The sequence below is a fragment of the Rhinichthys klamathensis genome, unplaced genomic scaffold (assembly GCF_029890125.1).
Source record: "Rhinichthys klamathensis goyatoka isolate OS25496 unplaced genomic scaffold, OSU_Roscu_1.1 h1tg000318l_1, whole genome shotgun sequence".
NCBI lineage: Eukaryota > Metazoa > Chordata > Actinopteri > Cypriniformes > Leuciscidae > Rhinichthys > Rhinichthys klamathensis.
The window spans coordinates 244,994-260,000 of NW_026606834.1; the positions used below are offsets into that span (position 1 = coordinate 244,994).

Below are 15,007 nucleotides of genomic sequence, written 5' to 3' on the forward strand. Positions count from 1 at the left end.
AGAGGAAATAAATACACAAATCAGTCGATTTCTGTCATATATACGATTATTTAGAGCTGGCAACACTTTACGATGTTTCATTTAACTTCAATACTTCTACAGAATTTATTAATGTATGCATTTTGATTTAAGAATGCATTACACCATGTTCAGGTTTGACTGTAACAATTTACCCTTTGCAGGGACTTTGATTGACAGGCGATCTGACCAATCATAATCCGTCATCTGCAGAATCCGCCATTTTTGTCCGACAAAGCAGTCAGGAGAGTTAGTAGATTAACATTGGAGGATTTGAACTTGATAAACGCGTGTACTGACGTCTCTTTGCGGTTAAAACAATATTCCTTCTGATGTTCATTCACGTTTATTTGATGCTGTAAGTGAACTAGAGTGATCTGTCAGACACATTAAAGAGCCACAAAACGATATTTATTGTTTAAATTTATTTAAAAAATGACCACATTTGAAAATTGAGACCTTGTTTCATATCCAAAGTAAGCAAAAATAATAGTATTTCTTACTAAATGTATTATAATTTTTATATTGTTATGCAAATATGTAATTTTACTCTCTTTTAGGGTGACTTATTACCATCTGTCTAGGGACTGGAGATGGAAAATAGCCTTTTGGCTAATTCTGGCATATTGACAGAAATGTGTATTAATATGCACTGTCCCTGTAATACATAAATAAATAAAAATAAATAAACATGGTGTGCGTGAGAGAGGCGTGGCTTATCGGACATAGCAACAGTAACTAAAGGGGGCGGGTCTTTGCGAAGATCAATTACAAAAAAAGATTTTTTTAATTCAGTACAGAATTTGTTTGCTAAAATGTCAAATTGTTGTAATAATAGTGATTTATCACATCTAGACATAAATCTAAATGAAAAACGAGGAGTAGTCCTCTGCTGCCATCTAACGGCTGTACTTAAAAATTCATGTTATTTTAAATTTAAAATGTTTTCCATGGTCTCGGAAAGGCAGAATATACTCTGGTTAGTAAGAATATTCAGATATTTGTACTGAGAAACGTCAAAGATACTCATTTTTGCAGTGTATTTAATGTAGGAGAAACAGTATTAGACTGAAATAAACTCTATTTAAATAAACATGTGACAAAGTATGAAAGATTTATTGCTGTTTTTCCAAAATACTATCATGGGGTGTATACTAGCACTAGTGAACTCTTCTCCATCCCAAACACGTCTTTCTCTGAATCCTTTAAGAAGTGTAAATCCGTCCCACCCACATGTTAATCTTTAGCTGTCATCGGTAATAAAGAAGGGAGTATTTCGGGTCTGGCCTTTTTGCTAAAGGATGAGATGTAAGAGTGTCAGTCTCACATTTGAAACGCATTAAATGAACCTTTCAACTGGAGGAGATGCTCTCACCCGAAAGCCTCAGCTCATCAGCGAACAGAGAGACACTGGAGTTAAAGTCTAACGCTCAAGAGACAAGTAGAATTAAGAAGAATTAAGTGTTTTATTTCAGCAATAGAGAGACTCACATCTGTTCATCTGGATGACTAACTGGCTCGAATCTGACATGAAACATGATGATTTAAGGAGACACGTTCATACTGTATATGTGGAAAACATCTGATATTTCTCTGGTTTTCGACAGAAACTATACAGTACATGCATAATTTACCCTTATAGTTATTTTAGCATCATTGACCTACTATTATAGCATGTGTTAATATTTAGTATTATATTTTATTTTTAGACTTTCTTTTTACATTAGTTTTGAAATTGTGGTAATTTTACTGTGTTTTTGTCTTTTGTTATTTTATAATTTTTTAATATCTAATAGTAATTATTAATTCTTTTATTAATTTTAGTTTATTTTAGTACTTCAACATGATACATTTTGCCATGGCAAATATATATATATATATATATATATATATATATATATATATATATATATATATATATATTTAAAATTAATAGTAAAAGTAAAAAATAAAACCATTAAAAAACGTAGTTTTAGTTTAGTCTGGTTATTTTAGTACTTACACTTATTTAGCTATGTTTCTCATAAAGTTAAAGTTTTTTATATTTTGTTATTTCAAATAACAATTTTTTTTCAATTGTTTTACTTTTAATGATAATAATCCTGATATTCATCCATCTGTATCAGTGATAATCTAGTAATATTAAAAAATAGTATAAAAAAATCTCAAAACTCAAAATATTAACATAATTCTAATAGTATTGCATTTGTTAATATTTTGAGTTCGATTTTATTTTTTGTTTTCACTTTAATTTTTAGTAGAAGTTTAAGAAAAAGTAATGTATTTACTATTTTTATTTATTAATTTTAGTTAATTTTGTTTTAGTTATTTTAGTACTTCGACTTTATGAGAAATGTGTCCTTGAATTCTTTTTGTTTTCACTTTCATTTTAGTTGAAGTTTAAGAAAAAGTAAAGTATTTACCATTTTTTTATTTATTAATTTTAGTTTGTTTAGTTTTAGTCATTTTAGTTCTTTGACTTGTTGAGAAATGTTTCCATGAAAACTAGTTGTAATAAGGTTAATATTTTATGTCAAACAATAAAACAGTATTTAATGGTTTTACTTTTAATTAACAATAATAAACCTGATTATTTTAGAAACGACACAGAAAAAAACTGTTTACTGTTTACTGTTTTTAAAACCTGCAAGTAACAAGTAGAAAACCTAAAATAGTATTTTCTTGTTTAACAAACTTCTCTTTACATCACTTTTTACAGTGTAGAGTGTAGTTCTGGTAGAATGTAGACAAAACTCCAGTTCAGTGTCATTTATAAAAATTCACAAAGAGTTCTTTATGAAAGACGAGGGATGTCAGAGTATATCAAATAAAACCTCGGCTGTGCTAATGAAGCGTGTCACAAACACCATCACATGTGGGAACACTGGTGTTTTACTGGCCTTCTGTCCCCCTGAAGACACACACAACACACACACACACACACACACACACACACACACACACACACGCACACATCATGACTCACACACACACAACACACACATCATGACTCTCATGTGATCCGGACAGACAGACATCTGTTATTTCATCCCGCTTTAAAAACACATCAAAAACTGCTTGTTTTGTTTCCTTTTATAAAACTCCTCCTGCAGGAACATCATTACATTGATCATTACATACAGTGTTACTCATAATCATCAATTTTTTATAATCAACATTTCAATCCATAAGTCAAAAAACTTGTCAGGCTATCAAATTTCAAAGAAACGGGAGGTAACAATGAATCAAATTGAATTTTCTAGTAAAAAAACTGAAATTGTATTTTCCTGTACTCCAATAATCTGTTTTATTTACAACTTGGAAAACTTTTTTTTCAGTGATGATGTGACACTATAAAAGTAAATCAACAGAGTAAAAGTTCATCCATGATCTCTTTCCGGAACACAGGTAAAACACGGTAAATATCAACACGGGTAAAACATGGTAAATATGAACAACACGGTAAATATAAACACAGGTTAAACACAGTAAATATGAACACAGGTTAAACATGGTAAATATGAACACAGGTTAAACACGGTAAATATGAACACGGGTAAAACACAGTAAATATGAACACGTGTAAAACACGGTAAATATGAACACGGGTAAAACACGGTAAATATGAACACGGGTAAAACACGGTAAATATGAACACGGGTAAAACACGGTAAATATGAACACGGGTAAAACACGGTAAATATGAACACGTGTAAAACACGGTAAATATGAACACGGGTAAAACACGGTAAATATGAACACGGGTAAAACACTGTAAATATGAACACGGGTAAAACACGGTAAATATGAACACGGGTAAAATGGGTAAAACACGGTAAATATGAACATGGGTAAAACACAGTAAATATGAACATGGGTAAAATACGGTAAATATGAACACGGGTAAAACGGTACATATGAACACGGGTAAAACACGGCAAATATGAACACGGGTAAAACGCGGCAAATATGAACACGGGTAAAACGCGGCAAATATGAACACGGGTAAAACGCGGTAAATATGAACACGGGTAAAACACGGTAAATATGAACACAGGTAAAACACAGTAAATATGAACATGGGTAAAATACGGTAAATATGAACACGGGTAAAACGGTAAATATGAACACGGGTAAAACACGGCAAATATGAACATGGGTAAAACGCGGCAAATATGAACACGGGTAAAACGCGGTAAATATGAACACGGGTAAAACGCGGTAAATATGAACACGGGTAAAACACGGCAAATATGAACATGGGTAAAATACGGTAAATATGAACACGGGTAAAACGGTAAATATGAACACGGGTAAAACACGGTAAATATGAACACGGGTAAAACACTGTAAATATGAACACGGGTAAAACACGGTAAATATGAACACGGGTAAAACACGGTAAATATGAACACGGGTAAAACACGGTAAATATGAACACGGGTAAAACACGGTAAATATGAACACGGGTAAAACACGGTAAATATGAACACGGGTAAAACACGGTAAATATTAAGACGGGTAAAACATGGTAAATATTAACACGGGTAAAACACAGTAAATATGAACACGGGTAAAACACAGTAAATATGAACATGGGTAAAACACGGTAAATATGAACACGGGTAAAACACGCTAAATATGAACACGGGTAAAACACGGTAAATATGAACACAGGTAAAACACAGGTAAAACACGGTAAATATGAACACGGGTTAAAACACGGTAAATATGAACACGGGTAAAACACGGTAAATATGAACACGGCTAAAACACGGTAACTAACGAACACAGGTATGATGTCATTGATCAGTAAATCAAGCACGTTCAGTGTCCTGAAAACAGACGCTGTACTTCATCTAGTCTTCAGAATCTGGATATTAGTACTGGGACAGTGGTTTATTTGCAGGCCAGGACGGCGTCGTAGATCTTGCCGGTGTTGTGGATCTGGACTCGGGAGAATCCGGCATCGGTGAGCAAGCGTCTGTAATCCGAACCCTTGCGCTCGCGACCCTCCGTCTGAACCAGCATGTTGAGCGAGTAAAGCTGAGCCGTCAGCGGGCCGCTGTTATCTTCATGAAGAAGAGCTTCCACCACCAACACACCTCCACCTGCACATCGCCACACAATACTCACTCAATGCAGATTATTATTATATAATTAGTTCAGAATGTGAAAGTCGGGTCTCAATGTTCAATACTCTTGCATGTATGCGTTTGTCAGGCGCTTTAATCACAATGTACTTTGTATTTGGATCTTGAATGTATTATTGCATAAACTCCTAATATAAATAAATGCACACATTTTAAGAATGCATAATGTGCATTCATACTTCAATTCATACATGCATAAAACTCCAATTAACATATTTTACTGGATTGCACTGTTTTTAATGTCAACAGACATTAAACGTTTTCATTTAGAGATCTGTGATTAAAGCATCTGACAAACGCATAAATGCAAATGTACTTTGTATTTTGACCAAGAACTTGAATGTATCAGTGCGTAAACTGCTAATATAAATAAATGCAACATTTTTAAGAAATGCATATTCATAATTCATGCATTTTGCATATTCATAATTCATGCATAAAACTCCAATAAACATTGTACTAGACTGCACTGTTTTTAATGTCAATAGACAACGTTTTTATTCAGATACATTTATTTTAAAATGTATTTTAGAATTTTTGTCTTATAGCTATTTTTTAAGACATTTAAGATTAATACATTTCTTTATTCACTTTGGTTTCGCCATGAAGATTATTAACCCATAGGAGCCTCCACCTGCACATCACACACACACACTCCTGTGTCATAAACAGTGTTGGGGAAAGTTACTTTGAAAAGTAATGCATTGCAATGAATTTTGCGTTACTCCCTTAAAAAATATTTTGGAAAAACCTCATCTGGTCTGGGCAAATGTGAAGACCCTTTCACATCAAAATTAAAAATAATAATCCTCAGGCTGAAGGAAGTGCAAACTCACGTGTGTACAGTAGAGGGCGCCGCTCAGGCAAAACTTTAAACACTTACTTCACCAATAAATACTAAAAATATAAAGTCATTTTTAGTGGTCAATATAAAGTGCATTGGTCAATAAAGTGAGATTAAATGCATAAAAATATTTGTTTTATTTAACATTTTTATTATTGGAGGTTTGTATAGTCTGATTTTGCATTTGACAGATTCTTTTTTTTTTCATTTTGAGGATTATTGAATGTGTTGTGCACGTGAGATGAGTAAATGCTCACATTTAGTCTAGAACTTCAATAACCCTCATGTTCACACACAACGCCTGCACTTTTAAAAGCGTCTGACAAACGCATAAATGCAAATGTACTTTGTATTTTGATCAAGACCTTGAATGTATTATTGCATACACTGCTAATTTAAATAAATGCACAATTTTTAAGAATGCATATTCATAATTCATGCATAAAACCATAAACATACTTTACTGGACTGCACTGTTTATAATGTCATTAGACAACATTTTATTCAAGGAAATGGATTTAACTCTCTGGGGTCGGCGGTCTCGCCGGCGATACCAGCTCACTTTTTTCCTTATCAGTGCAAAAGAGACTCAAATTACTCTGTTAATTTTGATCTTACATATAAGTGTTGTACATCATTAGATCCTGTTAAGTTTCTATTTTTTTTGTGGATACTCACAATAAAAACAAAGTGTTGTGCTTTTCACCAAATAAAGAAAAACAAACATGATGCGAGTTTTGCGTTCTCTCTGTCAGTGAAGTCCATTCTGAAACGCGTCCTAAGATTAACTGTAACTCCGCGATTACTTGTCACACAGGCACGAGAGGTTTTTCTTTATGAAGCTTGAATTCTCTTCTTTTAAATGAAGTAATTTATATAAAAAACAAATATTCTCAGTTTATGCAATCTGTATGAAAAGAGAGTGCTGTCAGTATTTTTTCCCCCAGCTCATTACACTTCATTACGCGTTAATCTGACACGCCCACGGACGACGCGCGCTATTCAAACGCAAATGTCGAGGCAAGCCATGACAACGCCCACATCAGCTGTTCCACCGCGGCGGTAAAATGTGTGGTGTATTTGCTGCCTTTTACCGCTAAGAGGCGCTACAATCATAGACTCTGAAAAGTGTTCGTTTATTCCGGTTTATTCTCTCTAATGCGTAATCTGCTGCCGCACCGCGCTGATTCAGAGCGATTGAAAGCTGGTAGCAGAAGAATTCAACAAGTGAAACGTAGTTAAAATAATTCATAATCACAATACTGAAATTAGGCTACTGAAATGTAATTGAATAAATAATGAAAACATTTCAACATAAAACATTGCAATAAAAACATTTAGGCTACATGAACGAGGCTTTACAACTTTAACAGCGTACAGACGATAGCTCAGTGATCAACGCAACGACACGAGCTTCGAGGAGCTTCAACAGACCCGAGATCGAATCTCAATGTAGCATAGATGTTGTTAACCGATGTTGTCCTACGTTTATATTTTCCCACCTTGATGCTTAAATAGGTAACTGTTTATATCTGTTTACTTATTTAAAGTCAAGAGTTTTGTTTGATTATCATTACAACATAAATTTGCTACATTCCTGTAGAACCGCAGCCGCTGCACAAACGACAAAAACTGATGAAGATTGTCAGCCGATCAGAAAATGAAAATGAAGAAGCTCGTCTTTAGTCTGCTAAATTATTGTGTAATGTAAAAGAACACTAAAATTACTTAAGTTTGAAACCAAGTTCGAACATTTCAAGGTTTAAATTGTTTAATTTAAAACAGGGTTGCATCTTGTTTAGAGTTTATTTCTTTTGCGATGCAAAATAAGAAACACTAGGCTAATCTTATTCTTGCGACATTTTAAATTTGTATTGCCAAAGAAATTACAGCTAAATTAAACAATTAAAACAGTAGGCCTACAAAACGAAAATTGTCCAAAGAAACATAATTAAATTAAAAACATGCGTTTCTCTTTGCCTCTCTCGCGCTGGATCTCTTTTTAACAAGTTTATTTAGTCTCCCTCGCTGCGCGCGCGGGTCTCTCTCAATTAAACATTTCAGGGTAAAAACACATCATACAGCTGATAATACTGTATATGTCGCTGCGTGTCAGCCATACAAATCACGAAAAAATTATTTAACCTTTAATTGTTGCTTCAAAGACACAGCATGCCTTGTTGAATTCACCTTACAATAACTTCAATTGAAATTTTGTGTGAAAAAAAAACTTTAAATAGGCTACAATAAATAAACTACAATATTTATAATTTAATAAGATATGGGGCCTACATTTGGACACAGATTTATCCTTACAATAATTTTGCCTGCTCATCAGGCTGGCTATCCGACACTCTCCATATGAAAGAGGAACATTAACACCTTTGTCCAGCAACTGTCCCTCCAACCCCCCACAGGCTATCGGAGTCTGAGGCTGACTTAACACAAAGAGAAGTCGCAATTCACACTTAAATCGCCATTCTAGACAGTGTTGATAATGAAGGAATTAAATGATTTAAGTTACATGTAGCCTAGTGATATTTCTGTCATAAAAGTTTATTACTAAATATTTCATTATTTCAATAATTGATGAAATAAAACTGGTTTGGGGCAGCTTTTCCAAGCAAAACTAAATATAATCTGAAAAAACGCTTGTGAATTTGTTGTCACTTAATATTAAAGTCTACAGGGATCTTTGGATCCTTACAACCAGGCATGCAATTTGTGAATTAAGTTTTTATTTTATTTTGTATTATTCAAATAAATATCGAAACACGGTGCTTCGTGGTAATGCTGCTAAATTAAATAACATTTATAGAATAATTATGAACTTAAATGAAACAATATCGCAACATTTCGACAAATACATTATTATGTTTTTACATTTTAATTCAGGGCGATTTAGCCTACATTTAATTAGAGCGAGATTTTCACCCATGTCTTGTCATTTTCTCATTGGGAAGCGCATGTTTGAGTAGATCCTCTGTACCTCTCGTTTTCATATGGATTAGCCTACATAATCAGATAACATTTATTAGCCTAAATATTTAGACATTTAAAGGCTTTAGACATAGCCGATTTCTTATCGTGACTGAGCTGAAGTGGCTTTCGGTTCATTTTTGTGACGCGCAGTTCCCGGAGACAGAGAGGACAGATATACTGTTTTTGTCGTTAGCCTAATATGAATACAAGTTTACAGTTTTGAACGATGTAAGCTACTCTACTCTTATCTGTATGACCAAAAAATTACGGAGTCGCCTATTAAGTTATTTTAGCTGTAATAATGAGATAAATAAATTAATCTAAATGAACGCGCCGCCGCGTTTGTCGAACACTAACTCACGATGCCAGAATAAAACCCGACTTTAGAAAAATGCATAGGGTCACTCGGCGTGGTGTGCCAAAACACTTAATTATAAACTTCAATATTTCATTCAAAATAATCTCAACACGCTTTGTGAAATTTTGAAAAGCCGTGCATGCATTAAGGCCACTGGAACTAATGAACAACTGAAACGCTGGTTTTGATTTTATTGTTTTTCGTTTAAACGTGCCTGTTGCATATCTCTATTTTATATATTTGATATTGGTGAAGTAGCCTATAGCATTGATTAGCTGTGGAGGGAGGGGTGTGGGGATTAAAATAATTCAGCAGAAGTAGGGATGTTTAGACCAGAAGGAAATCCCAGTCCCCCCTGGCAAATCACACTTTACTTAAAACCATGTTTTTAAAAACTCTAGGTTGTAGGGAACAGACCTCTCTGCCATGCGCGCGCACGGTTTGGAGCACAATATCTGTCTCGCATGCACGCTCGCTCTAAATAGATTACGGGATATTTTAACTAATTTACGGTATAACTAGTCGATCACGAGTGGCTCAACAGGTAGATCTATAGATAAACTATATCTTTCAGGAATTTGACCGACCGGGTTGACACTTCAGCGTGAGAAATCGGGGGGGTGGCGTGAGAGCCTGGAATAAATAAATAAAAAAATATATATAGCCTATATAAAACAAAACTGTATGGTGTAACAGAGTTTTAGAGCTAGACAAATCTCTCTGCAATAATAAATATAAAATATACAGCAGACCATGTTTGTGCGGGATTTGAACCTGTGTCATCTTGATGATGAACCATCAGTTCTACCGCTCGGCTATGAATTTTGTTACTGAGAAATAACCAAACGTTTGATTCTCACATGAGCGAGAAAACGTTTTGTCTTTAGCCTGTGAGTGTAGGCCTACTTTAACCTTTTACAGTTTTAAAAGATTATATCTTATCTGTATGACCAACAATTTGTTGTAGGCTTATTTGGAAATTACCATAACTTGTAGTATTTCATCCTTAGGCTACTGTTAATAGACATTAGCCCCACTTACGTTTTGCTAAATGTCCCTTTGCGCCACCTGGCGGTCATTTCGCGTACGACTTTGAAATGCGACTGGTTTATTTTTACCGCGGTGGATGGCTAAAAATGGTATGTGGATGGCTAAAATGTGTGACTAAAAATGTGCTTTTGGCTTTCATTTATATTTTGATTGTTTGTATATATATATATATATATATTATATGTATATATATATATATATATATATATATATATATATATATATGTATATATATATATATATATATATATATATATATTATATATATATATATATATATATATATATATATATGTATATATATATATATATATATATTATATATATATATATATATATATATATATATATAATATATATATATATATATATATATATATATATATAATGAGCCTTTCATTCAGGGGTGTCACACAAGAAAGAATGCAAGGACAATATATATATATATATAAATAAATAAATATTTATATACACACACACACACACACACACACACACACACATATATATATATATATTATATATATGTGTGTGTGTGTGTGTGTGTGTGTGTGTGTGTATATAAATATTTATTTATTTATATATATATATTGTCCTTGCATTCTTTCTTGTGTGACACCCCTGAATGAAAGGCTCATTAGTATGCAGTCTGCTCAGGTGAGAACTGCCTAATTATTCATGAGGGGGTTGGGCCGATCCGCCCATCCGCATATTGCCTTTGCAAACAAAAAAATGTTTTTCACAATTTAAAACAATCTATTGTTTTATGTGAATGATTAGCCAGAATGATTTTCAGATCAATTTGAAGCAAATACTCTAGGCGACAACATCCACTAGTCAAAAGTCTTGTGGACAGATATTTAGTATGTTATTTGTGGCCATATATTAGAAAATTTATTTTTTAGTTTTTTCAATAACCACGCATAAACAATATTCTCTCAAAAATACAAACATGTACATACATGTTGCTCACATATAATGGTAGCCCTGTGTGTGCTATATAGAGTGTAATTTTCACCTGTGCCATTAATATGTTTATAAGCAACTGAAAAATGCACAAATGTCAGAGCATGCCAAAACATCTCAAGGACCCCGAAAACACCTCAGACCCCAGAGGGTTAAGGATGCATTTTAGAATTTTTGTCTTGTATTAACCGTAAATGTCTTTAAAATAGCTATATTTCTTTATTCACTTCAGTTTCGCCATGAAGATTATTAACACATATGAAGAAGTTGTTCTGTAAAGTCTACTTATAAATGCTTTAACCAAAGCCTAACTTTTACATTTTTACAATAAACATTTTTTTATTTGACCATTTTTAAAATGAGGACGTTCCCTAAAAGAGGTTTTTAGTTACTGTGCTTAAATGGAACAATCGAGCACGAGATCTCCGCTCTGCCATCATCTAGCACGTGTGTGTGGTGTGTGTGTGAACTGTGGCATTGAGAGTGGAAGTGAAAGCCTCATATTGTTGTCTGCGGATGAATTATATAATGCGCTTCTGGCGGTTTGTGCTGGTGTTGTTCAGCGGGACGAGCCGCTCGGAGGCCGGGAGTTTCTGACGAGTGTTTTCTTGACATTTGCTCATCTTTATTATAAAGTCGAGAAGCAGCAGCCCTCAGACATAAACACAACACACACACACTCTCTGGTCAGGCACACACACACACACACACTACACACACACACACACACACACACACACACACACACACACACACACACACACACACACACACACACACACACACTGTTTGAGAGAGAGAGAAGAGAGAGAGACGAGAGAGAGAGACGAGAGAGAGAGAGAGAGAGAGAGAGAAGAGAGAGCGAGAGAGAGAGAGAGAGAGAGTGTATGTGTGTATCTTGACCAGCAGCTCCACACTCCTCTGGTCGGCCAGTGTGTGTGTGTGTGTGTGTGTGTGTGTGTGTGTGTGTGCCTGCTCTACAGGACTGGTGTATCTTGACCAGCAGCTCCACACTCCTCTGGTCGGTCAGTGTGTGTGTGTGTGTGTGTACCTGCTCTACAGGAATGGTGTATCTTGACCAGCAGCTCCACACTCCTCTGGTCCGGTCAGTGTGTGTGTGTGTGTGTGTGTGTGTGTGTACCTGCTCTACAGGACTGGTGTATCTTGACCAGCAGCTCCACACTCCTCTGGTCGGTCAGTGTGTGTGTGTGTGTGTGTGTGTGTGTGTGTGTGTTGTGTGTGTGTGTGTGTGTGTGTGTGTACCTGCTCTACAGGACTGGTGTAATCTTGACCAGCAGCTCCACACTCCTCTGGTCGGTCAGTGTGTGTGTGTGTGTGTGTGTGTGTGTGTGTACCTGCTCTACAGGACTGGTGTATCTTGACCAGCAGCTCCACACTCCTCTGGTCGGTCAGTGTGTGTGTGTGTGTGTGTGTGTGTGTGTACCTGCTCTACAGGACTGGTGTATCTTGACCAGCAGCTCCACACTCCTCTGGTCGGTCAGTGTGTGTGTGTGTGTGTGTGTGTGTACCTGCTCTACAGGACTGGTGTATCTTGACCAGCAGCTCCACACTCCTCTTGGTCGGTGTGTGTGTGTGTGTGTGTGTGTGTACCTGCTCTACAGGACTGGTGTATCTTGACCAGCAGCTCCACACTCCTCTGGTCAGTGTGTGTGTGTGTGTGTGTGTGTGTGTGTGTGTGTGTGTGTGTACCTGCTCTACAGGACTGGTGTATCTTGACCAGCAGCTCCACACTCCTCTGGTCAGTGTGTGTGTGTGTGTGTGTGTGTGTGTGTGTGTGTACCTGCTCTACAGGACTGGTGTATCTTGACCAGCAGCTCCACACTCCTCTGGTCAGTGTGTGTGTGTGTGTGTGTGTGTGTGTGTGTGTGTGTGTGTGTGTGTGTGTGTACCTGCTCTACAGGACTGGTGTATCTTGACCAGCAGCTCCACACTCCTCTGGTCGGGTCAGTGTGTGTGTGTGTGTGTGTGTGTGTACCTGCTCTACAGGACTGGTGTATCTTGACCAGCAGCTCCACACTCCTCTGGTCGGTCAGTGTGTGTGTGTGTGTGTGTGTGTGTGTGTGTGTGTGTGTGTGTGTGTGTACCTGCTCTACAGGACTGGTGTATCTTGACCAGCAGCTCCACACTCCTCTGGTCGGTCAGTGTGTGTGTGTGTGTGTGTGTGTGTGTGTGTGTACCTGCTCTACAGGACTGGTGTATCTTGACCAGCAGCTCCACACTCCTCTGGTCAGTGTGTGGTGTGTGTGTGTGTGTGTGTGTGTGTGTGTGTGTGTGTGTGTGTACCTGCTCTACAGGACTGGTGTATCTTGACCAGCAGCTCCACACTCCTCTGGTCGGTCAGTGTGTGTGTGTGTGTGTGTGTGTGTGTGTGTGTGTACCTGCTCTACAGGACTGGTGTATCTTGACCAGCAGCTCCACACTCCTCTGGTCAGTGTGTGTGTTGTGTGTGTGTGTGTGTGTGTGTGTGTGTGTGTGTACCTGCTCTACAGGACTGGTGTATCTTGACCAGCAGCTCCACACTCCTCTGGTCGGTCAGTGTGTGTGTGTGTGTGTGTGTGTGTGTGTACCTGCTCTACAGGACTGGTGTATCTTGACCAGCAGCTCCACACTCCTCTGGTCGGTCAGTGTGTGTGTGTGTGTGTACCTGCTCTACAGGACTGGTGTATCTTGACCAGCAGCTCCACACTCCTCTGGTCGGTCAGTGTGTGTGTGTGTGTGTGTGTGTGTGTGTGTGTGTGTGTGTGTGTGTACCTGCTCTACAGGACTGGTGTATCTTGACCAGCAGCTCCACACTCCTCTGGTCAGTGTGTGTGTGTGTGTGTGTGTGTGTGTGTGTGTGTGTGTGTGTGTGTGTGTGTACCTGCTCTACAGGACTGGTGTATCTTGACCAGCAGCTCCACACTCCTCTGGTCGGTCAGTGTGTGTGTGTGTGTGTGTGTGTGTGTGTGTGTGTGTGTGTGTACCACTCCTCTGGTCGGTCAGTGTGTGTGTGTGTGTGTGTGTGTGTGTGTGTGTGTGTGTGTGTACCTGCTCTACAGGACTGGTGTATCTTGACCAGCAGCTCCACACTCCTCTGGTCAGTGTGTGTGTGTGTGTGTGTGTGTGTGTGTACCTGCTCTACAGGACTGGTGTATCTTGACCAGCAGCTCCACACTCCTCTGGTCGGTCCAGTCATGCAGAATCCGGGCCAGAATATAGAGATCGGCCGGCGGGAGAGCGTCCTTGAAGAAGTCGCCTGTCAGAGACACACACACACACACACACACACACACACACACACACACACGTTCAGTACAATCACTGACACTGACAACAGCTGAAGAGGTGTGTGTACTTTATTTAAATAGAGTCCAGACCTCGTGTTGTCCAGCACAGATTATCAGTCAATAACAGTTCATCAATAATCATGTACTAATGCCTGAATTAACCGTTACTTCAACATGAACTAATGAAGAGCGATCCTTAACTAAACAACAAAATAAAGTAAATCAAATTTTAAATAAATGAACTAAATAAAGTCCCCCAAACATGCATACGAACTTACATTTTGAAGTATCATGCCTCATGTTTTCAGCACAAATGAGAAAATAAACTTAATTCAAAGGGAAAATAAAT

The 15,007-nt window shown here is 37.1% G+C and overlaps 1 protein-coding gene across 1 annotated transcript in view; it reads right to left on the bottom strand.

Annotated features, from left to right (window-relative positions):
- Positions 1–4,885: 4,885 nt before the first annotated feature.
- Positions 4,886–15,007, bottom strand: part of asmt (acetylserotonin O-methyltransferase) — a 33,220-nt gene continuing 23,098 nt past the window's right edge. The window contains 2 exon segments of the mRNA XM_056271355.1: positions 4,886–5,129; positions 14,505–14,627. Coding sequence (XP_056127330.1) covers positions 4,918–5,129; positions 14,505–14,627 — 335 coding nt within the window. The 3' untranslated portion in view covers positions 4,886–4,917.